The sequence below is a fragment of the Carcharodon carcharias genome, chromosome 15, assembly GCF_017639515.1.
Source record: "Carcharodon carcharias isolate sCarCar2 chromosome 15, sCarCar2.pri, whole genome shotgun sequence".
NCBI lineage: Eukaryota > Metazoa > Chordata > Chondrichthyes > Lamniformes > Lamnidae > Carcharodon > Carcharodon carcharias.
Genome location: NC_054481.1, coordinates 72,576,126 through 72,595,915, shown reverse-complemented (window position 1 = coordinate 72,595,915; position 19,790 = coordinate 72,576,126). Strand labels below are relative to the sequence as shown.

At 41.0% G+C, this 19,790-nt stretch overlaps 1 protein-coding gene across 24 annotated transcripts in view; it reads left to right on the top strand.

The window, feature by feature from the left end:
* Positions 1-19,790, top strand: part of LOC121287988 (inactive rhomboid protein 1-like) — a 393,414-nt gene that overhangs the window by 371,365 nt on the left and 2,259 nt on the right. For 23 of the 24 annotated variants that reach the window (XM_041206186.1, XM_041206191.1, XM_041206172.1 and 20 more), the window contains 3 exons: positions 3,633-3,708; positions 9,713-9,813; positions 14,140-14,293. In XM_041206186.1, the coding sequence (XP_041062120.1) occupies positions 3,633-3,708; positions 9,713-9,813; positions 14,140-14,293 (331 nt within the window). The remainder of the gene's footprint in view (positions 1-3,632; positions 3,709-9,712; positions 9,814-14,139; positions 14,294-19,790) is intronic. The other variant, XM_041206195.1, reaches the window with a different exon arrangement.

Genomic DNA, 19,790 nt, shown 5'->3' with positions numbered 1-19,790 from the left:
GATGGACATGTCCCAACACATGTGACAGTGTCACATGAGGGGACATGTCAGGGAAATTTTATTTTTCTATCTTTAATATTTTTGAATTTGGCGCCAATCTCCCTGAGGCTGCACTTAGCCTCAGGGAGATGCGTGTGCTCATCCATGCGCATGTGTGGAAAAGCGCACTCTTGGCTCAGGGAATTCCCCCCCCCCCACCACCCTGGAGCATAGTGCTTCGTGGCAGACATCATGCTGGGCAGGCCTTAGTTGGCCCATCCATGTAAAATGGCGGCGCGCCCCTGCTTGGGGGTGCCGATTGGAGGCGCGTCCGCTCATGAACTTCCCCCCACCCCCACCACGGGGAGAAAATTCTGCCCATGGTCGAGTGCTGTTGGGAAGGATTAAACTCAACAGCATAGTTTAGCCAGTATTAAAATAGCAATTGTGGGCCAGGGAGCAGATCAGTAGTTAATCTATTAATTTACAGCGTTCGGGAAGTTTTGATACAGAAACTTTCACTCTGGAGGTTACCTAGGTTGGGTAAATTACAGAGTGAATTACACCTGATCTGTGGATTGAATGGAGATGGTGAGCTGAAAAACTGCCTTTCATTGCCTTTTTTATATGTTTATTGATAGCATCAGGGTATGATAATTGCACCATTACTTTGAAAATATGGCATTCTCAGCAAAATTGTAATTTTTCTAATTTCTAAATTTCTTCCTTCCTCACATCCATCCACTTTCTATTTTCTTATCTCTTTAAAATGAAAAGAAAGTCAAAAGGAATGCTCCATGTTTCTGTTACTCCCCAGCATCTCTTTAAAAACATTACTATAAAAGTGTATTTTCCCATTAATGACATTTCTTTGACCTCGCTGCTCCCTGCAGTTTCATTCCTGCTCTGAGCCACACCCATGTCACTGAAGGAGAGGAGCTGTCTGATTCGGAGTGACTCTTCACTACTGATGCTCGTAGTTTGGGAGTGGCTTGGAAGCTGACCTTGTGCTGTTGGGTGCTTCGGACAACACTGTTTAGCACCTACGGCAGTCAGACAGAAAGAGGATTTATTGCTGGGACTGAATTACCACGACTCTACAGGATAATGACTGAAATATAAAAAGAGTGACTGCCTTGTCTCTATTTTGCACCCAGGAATGGAGAATAAACCATGTAACAAAATTGTGATAAATTCTGAATTTGACTAGCATTGCGGTGCCATTAAATTGCTTAACGTCATAGTTCATGACACCTATACAACTTAGTAAATTAAAAAGGCTTCCTCTCTCAGGCATTGGATTACAATAGAATGGAATAACACTGCAGCAATCCAAAGCTCTGGTTACATGGCATCAGGAGTATGTTCAGTCCTGGACACCACACCTCAGGAAGGACATATTGACCTTGAGGGGTGTGGCACAGATTCACCAGAACTGTACTGGGAGTAAAAGAGTTAAGCTATGAAGACAGGTTGCATAGATTCGGTTTGTATTCCTTGAGAACAGGGTGATATAATTCAAGTATTTAAGATGATTGATAGGGAGAAATGATTTCTCCTGGTAGTGGACTCCAGAATAAGGTGGCAAACCTTAAAATTAGAGCTAGGTCATTCAGGGGTAATGTCAGAACGCACTTTTTCCACACATAGGTCTGTGGAAATCGGAACTGTCTTTCCCCCAAAAAAACTTGAGGTGAAGTCAATTGCAATTTTCAAAACTGTGATAGATAGATATTTGGTAAGGGTCTTAAGGGAAATGGAGAAAAAGTAGATAAATGAAATTGAGATACAGATCATCCATGATTTAGTTGAATGAACGAACAGGCTCAATGTGCTGACTGGCGTTATCCTGTTCATTTGTTCCCATTTACTGTCAGTTTCATGTTGATGGATAGCCCATCAACCATAGTTGATGGTTGCTCATCATTGTGAAAGTGGGAATATAATTCAGGTTGGATCCTGATCTGACATCAGTGTGATGTGAAACCAGCTGTGCAAAGTGCTCAAAACATCTACAGAGCCCTTAACATTTTAGAAAAGTAAATCCTCCAGTGTCCACACTCAAAACATGGTGGTCAGAGTGCACCACAGAACTGTGACTCAGAGCCAGGTGCACCGCTCTATTGTCAGAGTTTTACCAGCTGTGCATCACATTCTGAAGCTACACAGCAATAGCAGGCTTGGATGTGATATTTTTGGATTAAATGAGGGAGAAATTGGCCTTTAGCAAAAGCCAAAGCCCATGAAAAATAAAAGCAAAAGTTCCAAAGAAGCGTCATAAGGACTCGAAACGTTAACTCTGTTTCTCTCTCCACAGATACTGCCAGGCCTGCTGAATTTTCCCAGCATTTTGTTTTTATTTCAATGGAAAATAAATTGGGCAGAATGTAAAACAAGCTGCTGGTTCACTATTTCCCATTTCACATTTTCCCCGGGATCAGTTCCACCCCTTGATGTCAAAATACTGCCAGATTCTAATCTGTTGAATTATTGAACCTCCATGGGAGGAGGAGGATCACTGTTGATGTACTGCTGGAGGTACATCAACTATGCCTTGACTGATTATTCAGATGCAAAATAGTCAACAACCTCAATACTGGCATTTTGCTACCTTGCAGGCAGTTTAGCACTGGTTATACACTGACATTAAAACCTTCCAGAAAAGTGATAATAAACATGCATATTGTCAGATTTGTTTCTTTGCAACCAAAAAGTTGTTCACATCTGGCAAGGCCATGCCACCTACACTTGGTAAGTATTTTGATGTGATGAAAAGATGGTGGAAGCAGAGCCTTTGAATATTTTTAAGGCAGAGGTGGATTGATTCTTGGTAAGGAAGGGGGTGATAGGTTATCGGAGGTAGGCAGGATGCAGATTTGTGGTTACTATCAGATCAGCCATGATCTCATGAAATGGCAGAGCAGGCTCGAGGGGCTGAATGGCCTACTCTTGCTCCTAGTTGGTATGTTCGTACCTTTTGTGTGCGTGCTGGTGGCTGTTTGCCAATATTGTTACTGCTAGAGATTTTCATGTATTGGTGTCAAAATGATGGCAAAGGCCTGTTGTCAGTGGAGACGGCCTAGACTGCTCCATATTGCTTGTACATAGTCTAAATGAGGAGAGAATGAGTACACAGCAGTCCTATAAATATCTTTAAAGAGAAAATGCAGTTCATCATTTTGGGTGCAGCCCCTTCACCACTCTGGCGGAAGGCCCCTTTCTGAAATGTTCGTCTGCCTTGTAGGTTGCTGCAAGAGCTGCTATATATTCCTTACGTTATGTCAGATTTCTGGCAGCCACACTGCTTTCTTTAAATACTGTGAACCGCCTAGACTGTTAGCAGAAAACAGACTCTTTGAGCTCTGTCACCTGCTAAAGCAGCATCAGGTTAATGAACTTCTGAGATTGGACTTTCTGTAATTTAGATCATTGAGTAAAGAAGCGAGTTTTACTCTAATAGCAGGATTGTTTGCAAGTCTACAAATCCATCAGGATAAAGGAACTGGCAAAGGAAAATAAAGGGACATGTTGCACAGCCTTGGCTCCCCTGTCCTCAAGTTCTAATGCTCCAGTTGTAAAAGTGCCTTGAGCTTTACCACCCAGCTTGTTTAGCTATGATGTGTCATATTGTAAATGTTTGGAATTTTTTGCAGATGTGAAATTACTTCAAGAGAATACTGTGAGTTCATGAAAGGTTATTTCCATGAAGAAGCAACACTCTGTTCACAGGTTTGAATCAATACTTTTATTCTTGGTGTTGATTTTCTAGTTGTGATTCTAATATTAGCTGTTAGCTGTGTGAAGCAGCTAAATGGAATATTTTGGGCAGTATATTCCCGTTGTGTTGTCATTTTACGGTGCCGTTGCCATGTTGTGGGATGCTGATACAATTTAGTACTAATCAAGCAGAACTGTTCACTTCTATTCATGGCAAATTCTCTTTCTGCTTTGAAGAGCTTGAAGACATGAATTGACACTAATGAGACAACAATAAATAGCCCATTGAATTCCATCATTCCTCCTTTTACAGCAGCACAAGTTTCAGCTTGGTGCAGCATTGTGACATCATATTTTCACACTCAATTTCATTGTCTAACATAGTTAAGAAAGGAAGAAACATATCACAAAGAAAAAACATTTTTTAAAGTAACAGGCTGCAGTGTGTGAATAAAGTTTTCTACTCATTGTACTTTTAGTTTCTCATCAAAAAAAAATCTCTGGGTATGTTAAGCTCATTAAATCAGACTGGAGGTACATTACATAGAGGTCGAGAATCGGCCTGTTCAGTCACATGAAGACCCATGACAGAAACTCTCAACCTTAAGTAGATGTTATCCTTGAATCGAAGGACATCTGAAGATGACAGTGACACATTAATTCTGACGTTGTTGAATTATGGTTTCTGACACAAAGGCAAAAGCATTTGGAGGAAGGAGTGAATTAGTCCCTGAGGCAATATTAACTCTGCTATCCAAAGGAGAAAAGGACTCCGCCTGGTGTGCATGCTGCTGTTACGTTCTCTTTGCTGGTATAAACTTCAAGATTGCTGTTATGCTATTCATCGTGGTATGCACTGCAGATGGGGATCAGACCAATTCGATAGGAGAAAATTTATTGCAATAACACACACCATTGAATTGGCAGGATACCTGCAGTGGTTAACTGCTTTGACTTAGTCCCCTCTGGAAGTTGAACAAGTAGAACTGGAATAGCGTACTTGCCCTTGGACAAGTGCTGTGTTCTTTAGCGTGGATCCACAGTTCTCTGCTACATGTACTACGTCTATCTCATTATGTTTTTACACTTACAATGCCTTTTTTAACTCTTTCTCCTTGCTGCCTTGCACTGAAACTATTAATTTGAGCAACGGAAAATGTCAGCATTTTTAGTGTAGTACATATAGCAGATTTAGCTGCCTTCTAGGAAGCAAATGGGCATCAAGCATTATCCTTAATTTCTCCAAAACACAGCAGCACGGTCCTTGTTTTATTGATGAGTAGACTGAGGAAGCTGCAGATTTCAGTTTTTAAAAAAACTCGTGTGCCAATTTGAAATATCAGCAGCATATTCCATCTTTGTAGCCAATCACATTTCCAGCAGTACTTGCAATAGCAATGATGCATGGTAGTCATGACAATGTTGAGTGGCCTTTGCCAACACTCCTTTCACCAAATGGATACTTTAAACTATTTTATCTCAAAACCTCTTTAATTATTTCAGTCCAATATCTGTGCCTTATTAGTCGTGCACTTTTTCAGTTCACTTTACAGTTTGGTGATTTATGCCTGAAGTGCTGTGACCTAGGCTCAGGACATTGACTCAGAAAGCTGATGGAGCTGCCTCAGTTTTTATAGTGGATTACAAAATAGTCAGTTCCTCTCGTGCATCTGGAACATGAGTTTGAATCCAGCCCAAATTGATTAAAATATATAATAAAACAGAAAATCTGAGAATACTCAGCAAGCCAGGCAGAATCTTTGAAGAGAGAAAAAGAGTTAACATTTCAGGTCGATAACCTTTCATCAGAATTGAAAAAAGTTAGAGATGCAATAGGATTCGAGCATTTGGAAAACCTCTTCAACTTTGCTTCCAATTTCCACCCTTCTCTCAGCATTACATGGTCCATTCCCAGCTCTTCCTTTCCCTTCCATGACTTCTCTGTTTCCATTTCTGGAGGCAGGCTATCAACTAGCATTCATTACAAACCCCGGACTTCTGCAACTACCTCCAATACACATCCTCAAATCCTATACCCTGTAAGGACTCCATTCCGTTCTCCCAGTTCCTCCGTTATCGTCGCATCTGTCCTGATGATGCAATCTCCCACAACAGTGCTTCTGAGATGTCTTCTTTTTTTCCTCAGACAAGGATTCCCTCCACTGTGGTTGACAGGGCCCTCGATGTATCCACCACATTTCCCACGCTGCTCTTCTTACTCCTTCGCCTCCTTTCCAGAATCACGATAGAGTCCTCCTTGTTCTTACTTTCCACCCCATTAACCTCCATATTCAACAGATCACTTCCCTCCACCTCCAGCGTGATGCCACCGCCAAACACATCTTTTCCCCTGCCCCCACCCCCCACTTTCAGCACGCCAAAGGGACCGTTCCTTCCGTGGTACCATGGTTCACTCTTGGATCCCCCCCAGCACCCTGTCCCCTTCTGAGAGTACCTTTCCATGCAAGCACAGGAGATGGAACAATGGAACACCTGCTTTTTTACCTTCCCTTTCTTCACCGTCTAAGGCACCTAATACTATTTCCAGGTGAAGCAGTGATTTACATGTACTTCCTTCAATTTAATATACTGTATTTGCTGCTCACAATGTGGCCCTCTGCACATTGGGGCGATCAAACGCAGGTTGGGTGACCATTTTGTGGAACACCAAACTTCCGGTGGCCTGTCATTTTAATTCTCTGCCTTGTACACCTGCTCTAGACACGTCTTTTTGTTTCTTTTTTTACTCCATCACCATTCTCTTTGGCCCTGGAAGACTCAATCTCCCCTGTCTTCCACCCTATCACAGACCCTCCTTTTGTCCTTGTCCCACCCACCCCCTACCCAAAACCTATTACATCACAAACTTTTCCCAGTTCTGATGAAACGTCGTCGGCCTTTTCTCTTTGCACAGATGCTGCCCGACCTTGTGTTTTTATTTTAGATTTTCAGCATCCGCAGCATTCTGCTTTTTTTCATCAAAGTCCCTTGCCAGTATTAATGACCTGTTGCAAATTTCAGGCTTTGCCTTAAATATTCTGCCTGGTTCAGGGGTGCTGTTCAGTCCTGAGTGTCTTATACTCAGGAATGAACTGTAGTCCCCAAGATCTAGGCTGGCATTCTTGTCTTTACACATGTCCTCATGTGCACCTCAGTTAATCTTTCAGCAGACAGAATGAAAATCCATCTGAGGTAAAGCTAAATCCAAATCTTTAAGCTACTTTATTTTTACAAACAAGTGGGATATATAGAGCAACAGTTGTAATTGAATCTTACTTCATTTAACTTCCCATGACTCCTTCTTTATTAAGAAGGTAAATAACAAACCATGCAAAACTACCCAATATTAATGACCCTGCTTGACATTTTCTGGTCTGCCTCCTGGTTTTGACTGGGTCTGAGCTTAAAAGAAACTTTGCCTCATGTGGCTGAACTCACTCTTTAGACTTACTTCAATTGACCCAAAATATGGATTTTTCTCTCCTTTTGATTGTTCTGACTACTGCAAGTGGTTAGACTTGCCTCTGTTCAGTGAATGGTGATAGACAATTAATCAATTAACAGGACGAGGAGACTCTATGAAAATTCCTATCCTCAATAATGGCAGAGCCCAATTTAAGTGCAAGAGATAAGGCCTCTGTGACCACCTACAGCCAGAAATGCTGAGTGGATGATTCATCTCAGCCTCCTTTGATGCCCCCACTTTAACAGGCTAGCCTTCAGTCAATTCAATTCACTCCATGTGACATTAAGAAATGACTGAACACAGCAAAGATTGAGAGTCCTGAAAACATCCCAGCTGCAATGCTAAAGACTTGTGCTCCAAAACTAGCTGCGCCCCTTGTCACGCTGTCCCAATATAGCTGCACCACTAGCATTTATCCAACAATGTGGAAAATTTTCTTTTCACAGAAAACATGACAAATCCAATCTGGCAATCAGTCTACTCAATCATCTGTAAAGTGATGGAAGCTGACAGTGCTATCAAGAGGCACTTCCTCACCAGTAACCTGCTCACCAATGCTCAGTTTGGGCTGTGCAAGGGCCGCTCGATCCCAAACCACATTATGTCCTTGGGCCATAGCTGGCTTCCAGGAATGAGCTGGGTTGTCCTGGCTTGGCTGTCCTTAACAGCAAGGCAGTATTTGACATTCAGTGGCAGTGCCATTGCCAAGTCTCTCACCATTAACATCTTGGTCACCGTTGACCAAAATGTTAACTGGAATTGCCACATAAATGCCATCTATATGAGACCACATCAGACATTGGGAATTCTGTGACAAGTGACTCACATACTGACTCCCAAAACCTTTTCACCATTAATGAGGCATATGTCAAAAGTGTGATGGAATACTCTCCATTTGCCTGGATGAGTGCAGCTCCAACAATGCTCAAGAAACTCAACATAATCCAGTTCAAAACAGTCCACCTGATTGGCACCCAAATCAGTCAACACATTAAACACCCACTTCCTCCACCAAGGCCTTACTGCGGCTGCAGAGGATACATTGCAGAAAATCACCAAGGCTCCTTCGAAGTCACCTCTTAACTTCCACCACAGAGAAAGACAAGATTAGCAGGTGTTTGTGAGCATGATCATCCCTGAATTTCCTGCAGTACTTATGTGGCTGGTCCACAGCCCAGTTAAACCCCAAGATTTAATAATGATAGGTGACTTGATAGTAATTCCATTGAATGTTAGACTCTGTCTTGTTGGAGATGGTCATTGCTTGCTAACTGTGTGGTGTAGACATTACATGTCACTTACTTGATCCCCAGTACCCCTAGCTGCTAGAGTAAATCATCCATGAGCACTTCACATGAACCATGCCACCCATCTACAATATGTGTAACAACTGTGCAATCAAAATCACCTCCATCCAAATGCCCTCATTCACTCTTGGCTTATGAGTCTTGAGTACAAGTACTAACTCCCAACACCCAAATCCTGAAAAATAAATTGCTCCAACATTCCATATTCCTATTAACTGTTATATACCTAACCAAGAGTCACCTTTGTGCAGCTGCTTAATTGCTTGTCTTCTGTGCTGTTACCTGTCCTGGTGCTCGTATGAGATATATCCCAAGTGGCTGCAGCTTGGGAGATGGGAGACTGCTGTGCTTGCATTGATGAAGCTTTGGATATCATGGCTAGGCGACACCAAGCAGTTCTTGGCTTGAATGCCCAACTCCAGATTGCAGCACCTCAGTTTGGGCTGGGCAGGCTGGCCCAGCAGGCTGCAGTGGGGGCTGTTAGCAAACATTTCATCATGTTCGTGAAACTGACAATGTGCTCAATAGAATGATTGCCATTTTCTGTTTAAAAACTCTACACAAGTTGAAGGCTGGACTCTTCCATGCTGTCAGCTCTTGTGCACAAGCTCCTTGGCAAGCTGCCCTGTACATCCAATATTTCCTGCTGTATGTCGTTCTGCCATCTCCAGTGGGTTGGTCCTTGAAATTAGCAGCTGTAACTTCTGCAGCAGAGCTAGTACGTGATCTTGCTGTTCAATGAACTAATACTTGTGGTGTTCTATCCGCTTGCCCTAGCTTCTGCATACGTACCCAATAATTCAGCACATGAAAGCTACTCCTCTAGCCTCCACTCTGAATTACACATGTTGCCAGACTCTGAGCTGGAGGTCATTAGAGTCGGATTGAATGATGCTGCATCATCAGGAAAGCTGCAATCTTTTCACTGAAGTGGTGGAGGAGTCTCCACCTTTCCTTATTTAAAATTAAGAGGAGAGACAGGAGTTAGTTTTTAGTGTGAAGAGCAAGGAGTGCCATATGAAAACATCTTTGATTTCTCACACAGTGTATGTAGGATGAGCGAGAAGGAGGAAAGAGGATACAGTGCGAAAGAACTCTGCATGACATCTCCTTCAATGGCCTTTTCTCACCCTTGAATGTTCTTATAATTGAGATATTTTGAAATTACACGTAACCACGTCAAATGCTGATTTACTGTTCCAGAGTCTAGAATATGCTGTTTATCTTATTTTTTTTTGTCCAGGTACACTGCATGGATGACGTGTGTGGACTGCTGCCATTCCTCAACCCTGAAGTTCCTGATCAGTTTTACAGACTCTGGCTTTCATTGTTTTTACATGCAGGGTAAGTATTTCTGTTATGGTGAAGCTGAGGTCCAAACTACGATTTCTTAATTCAGTGCACTTGGTTTATCCAGTGTAAAGGTATTTGGAATATTATTTGTTGTAATGTTTCTGTCCAAGATTCTGATCAGCTAGTCATGGGAAGGGGATTTTTGCTTTAAACAATGTAAAAATAAAGAAACACACTCCTACCAGTAGTATCTTAGACAAATGTGACACTGGAAGTCCCATGTCTGTACGCCTCCATTTCACAATTTCAGCCTTGTATTCAAATCTTTGGGGATACGGCAAAGCAGAAAGGCCATTCTCTTATCAATGTCAGCTGTGCTACCTATCCTGATGAGAACCAACAGTTCCTCAACTTGGGTTCCCGCATAGAGTGCAGAAGCAAAATGCAACATGCTTCAAATGGGTTTTAGTTTATACCACTACAAGCAGAACTTATATTTTTCTAGCACCTTTAACATAATGAATCATCCCAAGGCACTTACTAAGAGTAAAAGCAACAAAAGGGATCAAAGTGAGGACATGATAACTAATGCTACACAGGCCTAAGTTTTTACCAAGGAGACAGCTAACTTAAATAAAAACAGAAAATACTGGAAAAGCTCAGCAGGCCTGACAGCATCTTTGGAGAGAGAAACAGGGTTAACGTTTCGAGTCCGTATGACTCTTCTTCAGCGAAGGCTCATACAGACTCGAAACGTTAACTCTGTTTCTCTCTCCACAGATGCTGTCAGGCCTGCTGAGCTTTTCCAGCATTTTCTGTTTTTATTTCAGATTTCCAGTATCTGCAGTATTTTGCTTTTATTATAGACGGCTAACTTAGTTGATCTGGAAAGGGTGTTGCAGAGAGAGGTTGTGACATCATACATTTTGCTAACAACATGGTTGCCAAACTGTTGTGCAAACCTAAAGTAAATAAATCTTAGGGACTGGATAAAGATGGATCCTTAAACAGTGTCATTATGAGAGCCCACCACCGTTGTTGCAGATAGTTGAAATAACCCTGGGGTGGCCAAGTCACACGACCTTCCCACAAAGCTTGGTGGTAATTCTCCTATGCTTAAACTTCCAGTTTGTTAATTCCTGTTCATCACCAGCTTCACCTGCACATGTCTCAACACTCGCACAGATAAAATCAGCTTTGTGCAGCTTATTGCAGTATAAACCTCTTTGTTAAATGGAAGAGCAATGTTTAATCCATCAACACGCCAGTGGATTTCTCTCTAACTGTTCAATGCAGTTTGAACCAAAATGCATCCAAATGTATTGTATTCATGTATTCCAATATCTAACTGGAATGTTTGAGTTCAACAAAATAAAAATAACTAAGTTTGAACCTAGTTTTCCTTCTGAACAAAAGAAGGTTGGAAATTATAGTAAGCCCTGTCCCTCCAGTTAATATTTGGGGCCATTCAATGATGGGATGGTTGAGCAATGAATGTTTTTTTATATTGAGAAGAGAATGAAATACATTTTTGGATGTGATAATTACAGAGCAGTGTCGATTTAATACCATGGAATGCTTTTCTAAGTTCCATGTGCACAGTTCAGGTAGGAATGTTTGAATAATCCTAAAAAATAGAAGTTAGGTTTGAGTGTTGGATTAATTGCCAATGTATATTGTATATAAATTGACACTATGCTTACTGTGGCATTTATTGAACTAGTACATCAAGGAAGCCCTTGGTTTACATTCTCATCATCCTATTGTACTGAATTTTTTAATGCACTAATTCTTCTGCCAATTAAATAACCATGGTTTAAAAAATATTTATCACCATAATAATCCATGACCATAAATAATTTATCCACACAAATTATTACCAAGCTTTGACACTTGGTTATCTATGCTGAGTTTTAAAATTACGCTTTGTCTCCTGCCAACACAATATAGCTGTGCAAGATGGCCACCGATACACATCTGTGTTTATGCACTGGTCTGTGCATGTGCAGAAATCAAATGACATGCGCAGATCAGTTTACCCAGCATAGCGCCAACTCTCTTCTGCTTTCTAACTCCATTATTGCAATATGTTCTTAGTTTGTGGATTCCACGGATCCCACACGTCACTTATTTGGCGGATTGCTCAAATATCGAGCTTACAAGCATTTTATTGACACTTGGAGAAAGTTTGACAGTATTTTACAAGGAGGGACAGAGAATCCAGAATCATTGCTGAACAATGATGCTTCAGCTCACTTTTATAATTCTGTTGTCTCGCAATTTATAAGTACTTTGAACATATGTTGTTAAATATTCAGTGTGGGATCCATAGGAAACCAGCTTCATTAGGAAACAAACCAGATCAATTTATTTGTGAAATGCCTTACTACCATTCTGATGTTGTTTATTATTTTTTTATTCTTTCACTGGATGTGGGCATCACCTCATACAACCATCTACCGCAATTTGCTGCTTTATGTTGTTAAGCCAATGTTTTAATCATTTGGACACAGACACTCCTATTCCATAAGCCCAGTTTTGTGAATCAGCCTTTCAGGTACCTTGTCAAATCTTTCTTAAAATCCCTCTAGATAACACCCAATGTGGTACCTTCATCAACCTTCTCTGTTATTTAATCCAAAAATTCAAATTGATTAGTCAAGGATAAACTGCCTTTTACGGATCCATGCTGACTCTCTTTGATTACTCAAACCTCTCCAAGTGCCTGTTTTTTTTTTCCATTCTGGATTCCAAAACCTTACCTACCACTGGTGTTAAACTAACTGGCCTACAGTTGCTAGGACTGTCCATACACCCTTTCTTGAATGAGGCTGCCACATTTTCTATTCTCCAATCCTCTGGCACCTCCAGTATATCTAAGGAAGATTGAAAGATTAAGGGAAGCCCTTCCATCTGCACCCCACTTCCTTTAACAATCTGGAATGCAAGCCATCTGGACCAGGTGACTTACCCACCCTAAACATAACCAGCCTTTCCATTATCTCCTCTCTCTCAATTTTCACACTTTGCCTCTATTATCTACTGATATTTTGTCAGATTCCTGTTCCTTTGTAAACTCTGATACAAATAACTCATGAAGTATTGTAGCCTTGCCCTGTGCCTTGAAGCATATGTCACTCTCTGTCCCAATAGGATGCACTCAACCTCTTACTATCCACTTACTATCACATGCTGGTGGAAGGCTGGTAGGGATGGAAAATGGGTAATAGTGAATCAACCATCTATTGTACACTCCACCTGATGTTCACTTCAATTGACTTCACTGGGTTAGAAAATTCAGCAAGGTGTATAACAGGTGACAAATCCACTGTGCTTTTTTATGACTCCATGAAAGTTAAAGGGTCCACTTAATCTGTCTCATTCTGTTTTTCTCTCTGCCCCTCTCTGCCTCTGACTCATAATTAGAATTTTTACATTTTCTAACAATGAACAAAACACAAGTAAAGTAATCAGGTGATATATCAAGCTTCAACTGGCGCAGGTTCAGTCCATGCCGGGAGAGTGCTCTTTGTTGAATTATTTAGCACATCCTGGCATGAAATCACATCACAACTGGGGTCAGTTTTCTCAGACCTAAAAAAACCAGCTGAGCACTCCTCAAAGGGACCATTGGAGTCTGTACATAACTGCTAGGAGGGGCATGACAAGGAGAACAAGAGTAGTAATGTGGGGACACCATCACCTCCGAGTCGCACATCATCCTGACTTGTCCATGCATTGCTTTTCTTCTGTTATTACTGGATCAGAATTCTGAAGTCCTCACACCATCCTCAAAAAGGCTACAGTGGATGAGAAAGAAGGCCCACTATCACCTAAAGATGAACAGGGCAGCTAGCAAAGAAAATGTGGCCTTGCTAGTATCAACCACATCCCAAGAGCAATTTTTTGGAAAAAGAAAATCTATCATAAGTAATATTTGTGAACAGCAAGTGTGTACCATAAGCAAGATGGTGCTACAACTTGTATTTATATAGTGTCTTTAATGTAATATAACATTAGTAATAAGATGTATTGTTTCATATTCCATGGGAGCTCTGCACAAAAGCAGGACTTTTGCTTCATCTGAGCTGTTTTCTTGGCAATATTTGTCAGTGGTGGTTTGCCATAGCCTTCCACTTGGGCAGGGCAAGGAGGCAGGTCCCATGTCTACCTCAGCCAGAATGGGAATTGAACCTGCGCTGTTCTGGACCATGTGCTAATAATTAGCCAACTGAGCTAACCGGCTCCTTGTCTTAAATTAAATATGACAAAATAATTGCATAGTTTTGGCGGCAAGATTAAAGCCCCCCCCACCCCCCAAAATTTTTAGACTTTCATTGTGTGATCAGACCTTTTTTTTATATTATTTTCTCACAGGATTCTCCACTGTATTGTGTCCATCTGCTTCCAAATGACAATCCTTAGGGACCTTGAAAAACTAGCTGGGTGGCTTCGGATTTCCATCATTTACATCCTTAGCGGAATCACCGGAAACCTGGCTAGTGCCATATTTTTGCCATACCGAGCTGAGGTAGGTAAATGTTCAGGTATACACCACAATGTAAAATGCAGTTTATCATTTTTGCTGAAATAGAATGAGTGCAAATTCAGTCTCTAACCCATTAGACAGCAATTTTTTTAAAAAATGCTGTGGGACCTGAACAGCATTTAAACACATCAAACTTCACTAAGACTTTTTATACAAATATAATTTTAGATTTTGATGTTTTTAGCAAAAGGAAACCACTTTTTTTAAAGGGTGGGCTGGAAACCATGGTTACTGATCTTATAGGAATCTAATATATGTTCAGCACAGTTACAGAGAAATTGATTCAATTCTTTATCGTATAAAGGAAAACTGAAATGCTAATTCCAGAGTGGAAAGCCACAATCATTCTTGGTCTACCAAAACACAGCTATGTCATGTCACAAGCAGCAATTTCATTGCCTTTTGATTCTCTCTATAATTTTTTAGCACTGTAGCTTAAACTACTTCAAAAAAAAAACTCCATCTAGAGAAAGGAAGAGTTTGATACCAATGTTCTATGGTTGCTCACTTATGTCTAATTCTAATTGGTATTTTCCATTGACTATGTAAAAGAGGACCCAAAAAATGTAGTTTTGTACAGAACTCTCTTACAGGTTTTAGAATAGCACTGCTCTTTGAATAGTGAAAGGTCTATTTTTTTTTTTGTTGTTTCCATGAGCAGGAGCTAATTGGAGATGCTAATGAAATAAACATCACCATTGCACTGCATTTTTTTAAAAGTGCAAGCAGTTTGAGTACCCTGCAATTTTACAAATGCCACTTTCCAATTGAGTCCATTAAAGTGTTTTTGTAATGACAGTTAGATTGCCCCTCTCTTGCATAAGTACATTTAGTTTGCATTGAAAGTTGTTGAGGTTAAATAGAAATGGATCTGAATTGGATTGACTACTCTGTAATGCTTCACACGAGTCACTCATGGTTTTACTGAATGTGCCTGGCATTCATCAAATAACCTGAAACAAAAGATTTGTTTGGCCAGGAAATTTCCGTGTTTGTTCACAGTCGTCTCTAGTAATGATAGGGTTTACCTCAGACGTTTTCTCTTAAATATGCAACAACATAATGAGCCATTATTTCTGTGATATTTATCATTTGGACTGCCACTTTCTAAACTGGTAAACAAGTAGCTCCTTGGGGACTGAGTGACACAGTAGATTAAGGATTTATCCTTTACAGCAGAGCCAGTGTAGCCTCTGTTAATAGGATAGAAATGTCCTCTCCCTGCTAGTTGTAAGGGTAAAATAACTTTGGACAGTCTAAACTAAATTTCTAATCGACACTAGTCTATGGTCCTTAATTTGTCGCTAAACTGTCAAACTCACTCAGGAAGGCGGGAGTATAAGAAAAATTCCAACTAGTTCTTCAGGAGGTATTGTTTTACGTTTTGGTTTCAAGGTTCTTTAAGGATGATTTTCCAGCCCTGAACCTGAAGTGCCAGGACTAAAGCATAGTGGGCCTACCACTCACTGACACTGCATTGCACCAAGCTGCGATCAAGCTAAACACAAATGTATTGTAAAGGTAATAGAATGCCAGTTCTTTGGAATGGTTTACCCAACTGAAAAAGTTACAGGAAGCTCCAAATGACAAGAAATGGTTGAGAAGTTTCCTTGGCTTGATCCAGAACGAGTTCGTTCTTACCTCACATGTCAGAACACACAGCAAACCCGCGAGAGCTAATGAGAGAAGATGTTGCATACTATTGGTCAGAGTCAAAAGAGAGGAGTTTCAACAAACTCAAAGGAGTAGTATGCAAGGAGACAACTCTGTCATACTACTAGAAAAAGAAATCTGTTACTCTGAAAGTAGATACTTCTGCAGAAGGACTGGGAGCAGCCCTGGCATAAGAGGGAAAGCCAATAGCATTCGTATCCAAAGCTCTAACCTCAGCTGAGACCAGATGTGCCAACACAAAGAGAGCTTTTGGCAGCCATGTATGGATGAAAGAAATTCTACACATGTCTCAATGGGATAAAGTTCATAGTGGAGAGTGATCATTGTCTACTGGAGCAGATCTACAAGGAAAATCTGTGTAAAGCTCCAGCAGGACTACAGAGGTTATGCTTGAAGCTTCAGAGTTACAATTTCACTCTGAAATACAACCCAGGAAGAGAAATGGGGTGGGCAGATATCCTATCTCAGTTGTTGCCACTGAAGAAACATAAGAAAAAAGATCTAGGTGTGAAGATCCGTCACCTTGTGAAAGTAACACTACCAAAACTGAGTCAAATTAGGGATGAGACAAGCAAAGATGAGTTACATATGTTCTCCTAGCAAGTGATCAAGGGGTGGCCTAATGAAATAGAGCAAACACAGCCAGTACTACGGCAATAAAAACAAAAATTGCTGGAAAAGCTCAGCAGGTCTGACAGCATCTGTGGAAAGAAAGAAAGAGTTAATGTTTCGAGTCCGTATGACTCTTCAGAAATAATAGAAGTAGAAATGTGGTGAAATATATACTGTTTAAGGGGGTGGACAGGTGAAGCTGGACAGAAGACCAGCGATAGGTGGAGGCAAAGGAGAGATTGCAAAAGATGTCATAAAGAGGTCGAAGGGTTGTTAATAGTGGTGGTACTGGCTAAAGGAGGTGCCAGATCATAGTATTCTTCACCCTCAGAGTGTTGAAAGGGGTTGCTATAAAGATGGTGGATGCATTAGTGATCATTTTCCAAAATTCTATAAATTCTGGAATGGCTCCTGCAGATTGGAAGGTAGCAAATGTCACCCCACCATTTAAGAAGGGAGCGAGGGAGAAAGCAGGGAGCAACAGACCTGTTAGCCTGACATCAGTAGTAGGGAAAATGCTAGAATCTATTATAAAGGATGTAATAAATGGACACTTGGCTAATCATGATCTGATTGGGCATAGTCAGCATGGATATGCAAATGGGAAATCATGTTTATTGAATTTGTTGGAGTTTTTTTAAGGATGTTACTAACAAAATTGATAAAGGAGAGTCAATAGACATAGGCTTTTGACAAAGTCCCCCACAGGAGGTTGATTAGCAAATTAAAAGCACATGGGACAAGAGGCAATATACTGGCATGGATTAAGGATTGGCTAACAGGCAGAAAACAGAGAGTAGGAATAAATGGGCCATTCTTGCATTGGCAGGCTGTGACTAGTGGGGTACTGTACTAGGGCCCCAGCTGTTCAGAATATATATCAATGATTTGGATGTGGGGACCAAATGTAATGTTTCTAAGTTCAGGGACACAAAATTAGGTAGAATGTGTGTTGTGAGGAAAATGCAAAGTGGCTTCAAGAGGATTTGGACAGACTTAGTGAGTGGGCAAGAAAATCACAGATTGGAAGATAATGTGGAAAAATGTGAGGTGATCCACTTTGGTAGAAGGAACAGATGTGCAGAGTATTTCCTAAATGTTAAGAGGTTAGAAAGTGTAGTTGTACAAAGGGACCTGGGTGTCCTTGTCCAGAAGTGTCTGAAAGCTAACATGCAGGTGCAGCAGGCAATTAGAAAGGCTAATGGAATGTTAGCCTTTATCACAAGAGGATTTGAGTACAGGAGCAGTGAAGTCTTGTTTCAATTGTATAGAAGCTTGGTTAGACTGCACCCGGAGTACCATGTGCAGCTTTGGTCCCCTTACCTCAGAAAGAATATTATTGTCGTAGAACGGGCGCAACGAAGATTCACCAGTCTTGTTCCCAGGATGACGGGACTGTATTATGAAGAGAGATTGGGCAAACTGCGTCTGTATTCTCTAGAGTTTTGAAGAATGAGAGGTGATCTCATTGAAACCTACAAAATACTTAAAGGGTTAGACAGGGTAGATGCAGGTAAGAAGTTCCCCCTGGTTGGAGAGTGTAGAACCAGGGGACACAATTTCAAAATAAGGAGAAGCCACTTGGGACTGAGATGAGAAATTTCTTTACTCAGATGGTTGTGAATCTTTGGAATTCTCTACCCCAGAGGGCCGTGGAAGCTCAGTCATTGAGTATGTTTAAGGTAGATTGACAGATTTCTGATTAACAATAACCTAAAGGGTTATAGGGATAGTGTGGGTAAAAGGCATTGAAGTGTTTGATGAGCCATGATGGTATTGAATGGCGGAGCAGGCTCGACTGGCTGAATGGCCTTCTCCTGCTCCTATGTTCTTATGGAAAAGCAAAAAAGATCATCAACATCACTAACCGGTGGGACAACATCACTAAACAGCACGTCAACATTGAAAAAATCACCAACAAGTGGCAAAACCTGAACAATGTCACCAGCAAGAAGCACAACATTAGCAACATCAGTCACAACTCCTACAACACCAGGAGCAACACAAAGCACACTGCACAGGCAAAGCTGTAACTCATTACTGAGTGCGAAAGCTGCCAAATATACAAGATGGAGGCACAACACCCTAGCACCTAACTGATACTGTGAATAATATTATTAGAAAAGAAAACAAATTATAATTCACTTTTATAAATAAACTGAACATCTTAAAAGTCAGTTGTCAATCTTCTTTAGTTTATAGAAAAAAGTTGATGATTGATACTGATATAGAGACATTATATATTTAAATATTTGCAAAGAAATAGGAACTAATTTAATGCAAAAGTACATTCGGGGTGCCACGTTTTACTGCTGCACTGGAGTCATGTGCTGAACAACAATGTCAGCTGATCAATCCACCAGCCATGTGGAGAGTAGGGAGAAATCCACTTGAAGCTCTAGCAGAAAGTGTGATTATTTTAAACTAATGAGAACCAGAAGATATAACAGGGCATGGGGAGATAATGGTGTAGTGGAATGTCACTAGCCTGGTAATCCAGAGGCCCGGGCTAATGCTCTGGGGTCATGGGTTCAAATCCCAACATGGCAGCTGGTGGAATTGGGATTAAAAAGTTAATCTCAGTAATGGAGGTCATGAAACTATCATTGATTGTGGTAAAAACACATCTGGTTCACTGATGTCCTTTAGGGAAGGAAATCTGCCATCTTTACCTGGTTTGGCCTAGACCCACAGAAGTATCATTAACTCTTAACTGCCCTCTAGAAAGCCACTCCATTCAAGGGCAATTAGGGATGGGCAACAGTTGCCAGCAATGCCCCCATCCCATGAAAGAATAAAGAAAAATATAATTGACCTGAGTGCAGCAGGGGACGCGTCATTACTGCAACTTCAATCTGCACATATTATTTGGAATGTTGAGTCCACAGACAACATTATAAGATGGAGCAGATTCACTTCTTCACACAATTAGGGTTCAAGATGGACACAGTCCCTGTGTGTGTGTGTCAAATTCACTGCTGCTGTTTCTGCAGAGAAAAGCTGTGCATAACTGATTGGGAGCAATGCTCAGTAGAAGTGAAGTTCCTTCATTTCAGACTGTTGTTAAATAAGACAGGCCATGCTGAACATCCTGAAGCTGAAGCACACAAAGGGAGTGGGCCAGGATAAAGTAAAAGGCCGCCACCCCTCAACTAAGTGGGGAAAATTGTTCTTTGTCCACTCGCTCTCAGTT